The sequence below is a fragment of the Lepisma saccharinum genome, chromosome 24 (assembly GCF_977018435.1).
Source record: "Lepisma saccharinum chromosome 24, izLepSacc3.1, whole genome shotgun sequence".
Classification (NCBI taxonomy): Eukaryota; Metazoa; Arthropoda; class Insecta; order Zygentoma; family Lepismatidae; genus Lepisma; species Lepisma saccharinum.
The window spans coordinates 18,633,411-18,634,579 of record NC_139252.1 but is presented as its reverse complement, the minus strand read 5'-3'; the positions used below and the strand labels follow the sequence as shown (position 1 = coordinate 18,634,579).

At 46.0% G+C, this 1,169-nt stretch overlaps 1 protein-coding gene across 1 annotated transcript; it reads left to right on the top strand.

The window, feature by feature from the left end:
* Window positions 1–442: 442 nt before the first annotated feature.
* On the top strand, window positions 443–838 carry LOC145978126 (uncharacterized). The gene has a single exon (XM_083110565.1). It carries the CDS (start codon window positions 443–445, stop codon window positions 836–838), a length of 396 nt encoding a protein of 131 aa, XP_082966691.1.
* The last annotated feature ends 331 nt before the right edge of the window (window positions 839–1,169 follow it).

Below are 1,169 nucleotides of genomic sequence, written 5' to 3'. Positions count from 1 at the left end.
CACTGAGCTGCGGATTTAAAGCTAATCATTAAGAAGGAAGTCCATATCCAGATCGTACCTTACTACGATAGCGGATGGGGAAATTATTATATAAATAATTATTAGAAATATTATAATAATATAATAATATATGTATAATGCTCTTCTCTTAGGGCAAAATAAAACTACAGTGCTCAAAAAAAGTTTTGCATATTATGATTGCATGCGGTTTGAGTCGCGATATTCCCAAAAGGTATTCAATGTTCATTATGCGAGCAATGCCCGAGACAGAAACCGACATAATGCACCAAGTGAGTTCGATATTCAGCAGATAGAGAGCAGTAGTTGCCATATGATTCCTGACCAGATTTGAAAGCAGCCCAATGGTAGGCATTGTCCTGTGTTTTATCCACACTTGTGAGTTGGAAACTGCACAGAGAGCGGGTGGAAAACGAAGGGCAATATGCCTCGAGCAACCGTTTCTGCTACGGACCGGATTCGAATTGTAACGCTTCTGCAAGAGAGATATGGCCAAGTAGACGTCGATGCCCATGTTGGAGTGAGCCAAGGTGATGTCTCTCGAGTGTTGAAGAAGTTCAGGGAAACACAATCAGTTGCTAATCGACCAAGGACAGGGCGGCCACGCAAAACAACAAGTAGGGAATATCGGTACGTGGTGATTTCGGCACGTAGTAGACCCATTGCAACTGCTACCAGTTTGTGCCAAGATCTGCGGATAGTCTCAGGAGCGAATGTTTCCAATCAGACAGTGCGGAATCGACTTCATGAGGAAGGATTGACGTCAGAAGACTCATACCCAAGTTTCCTCTTAATCCACACCATAAGAGAGACCGTGTAAGGTGGGCAACAATGCACAGTGAATGGAGTCAGGAACAGTGGGAGCACACGCTCTATACAGACGAGGTCACCATCAGTTTGCGCCCGTTAAGCAAGAGCATAAGGGTTTGGAGACGATCAGATGAGAGATTGAACGAGCCCTTCATCCAGGAACGTCACCAACAGCAGGGGGGCTCCATCATGTTTTGGGGGTGGAATCATGTTTGGTCGACGTACGCTCCAAATTCCTCTCCAGGGTCACCTGACCGGTCTGATGTACAGAAACGCTATTCTCGAACCCGTGGTAGCAGGTTTCTCAACCACTGTGGGGGATGGCTTCACGCTGGTGACTG

Bases quoted from the DNA above. Each gene is read 5' to 3' on its own strand.
- LOC145978126 (XM_083110565.1), top strand. From the start codon at position 443: ATGCCTCGAGCAACCGTTTCTGCTACGGACCGGATTCGAATTGTAACG.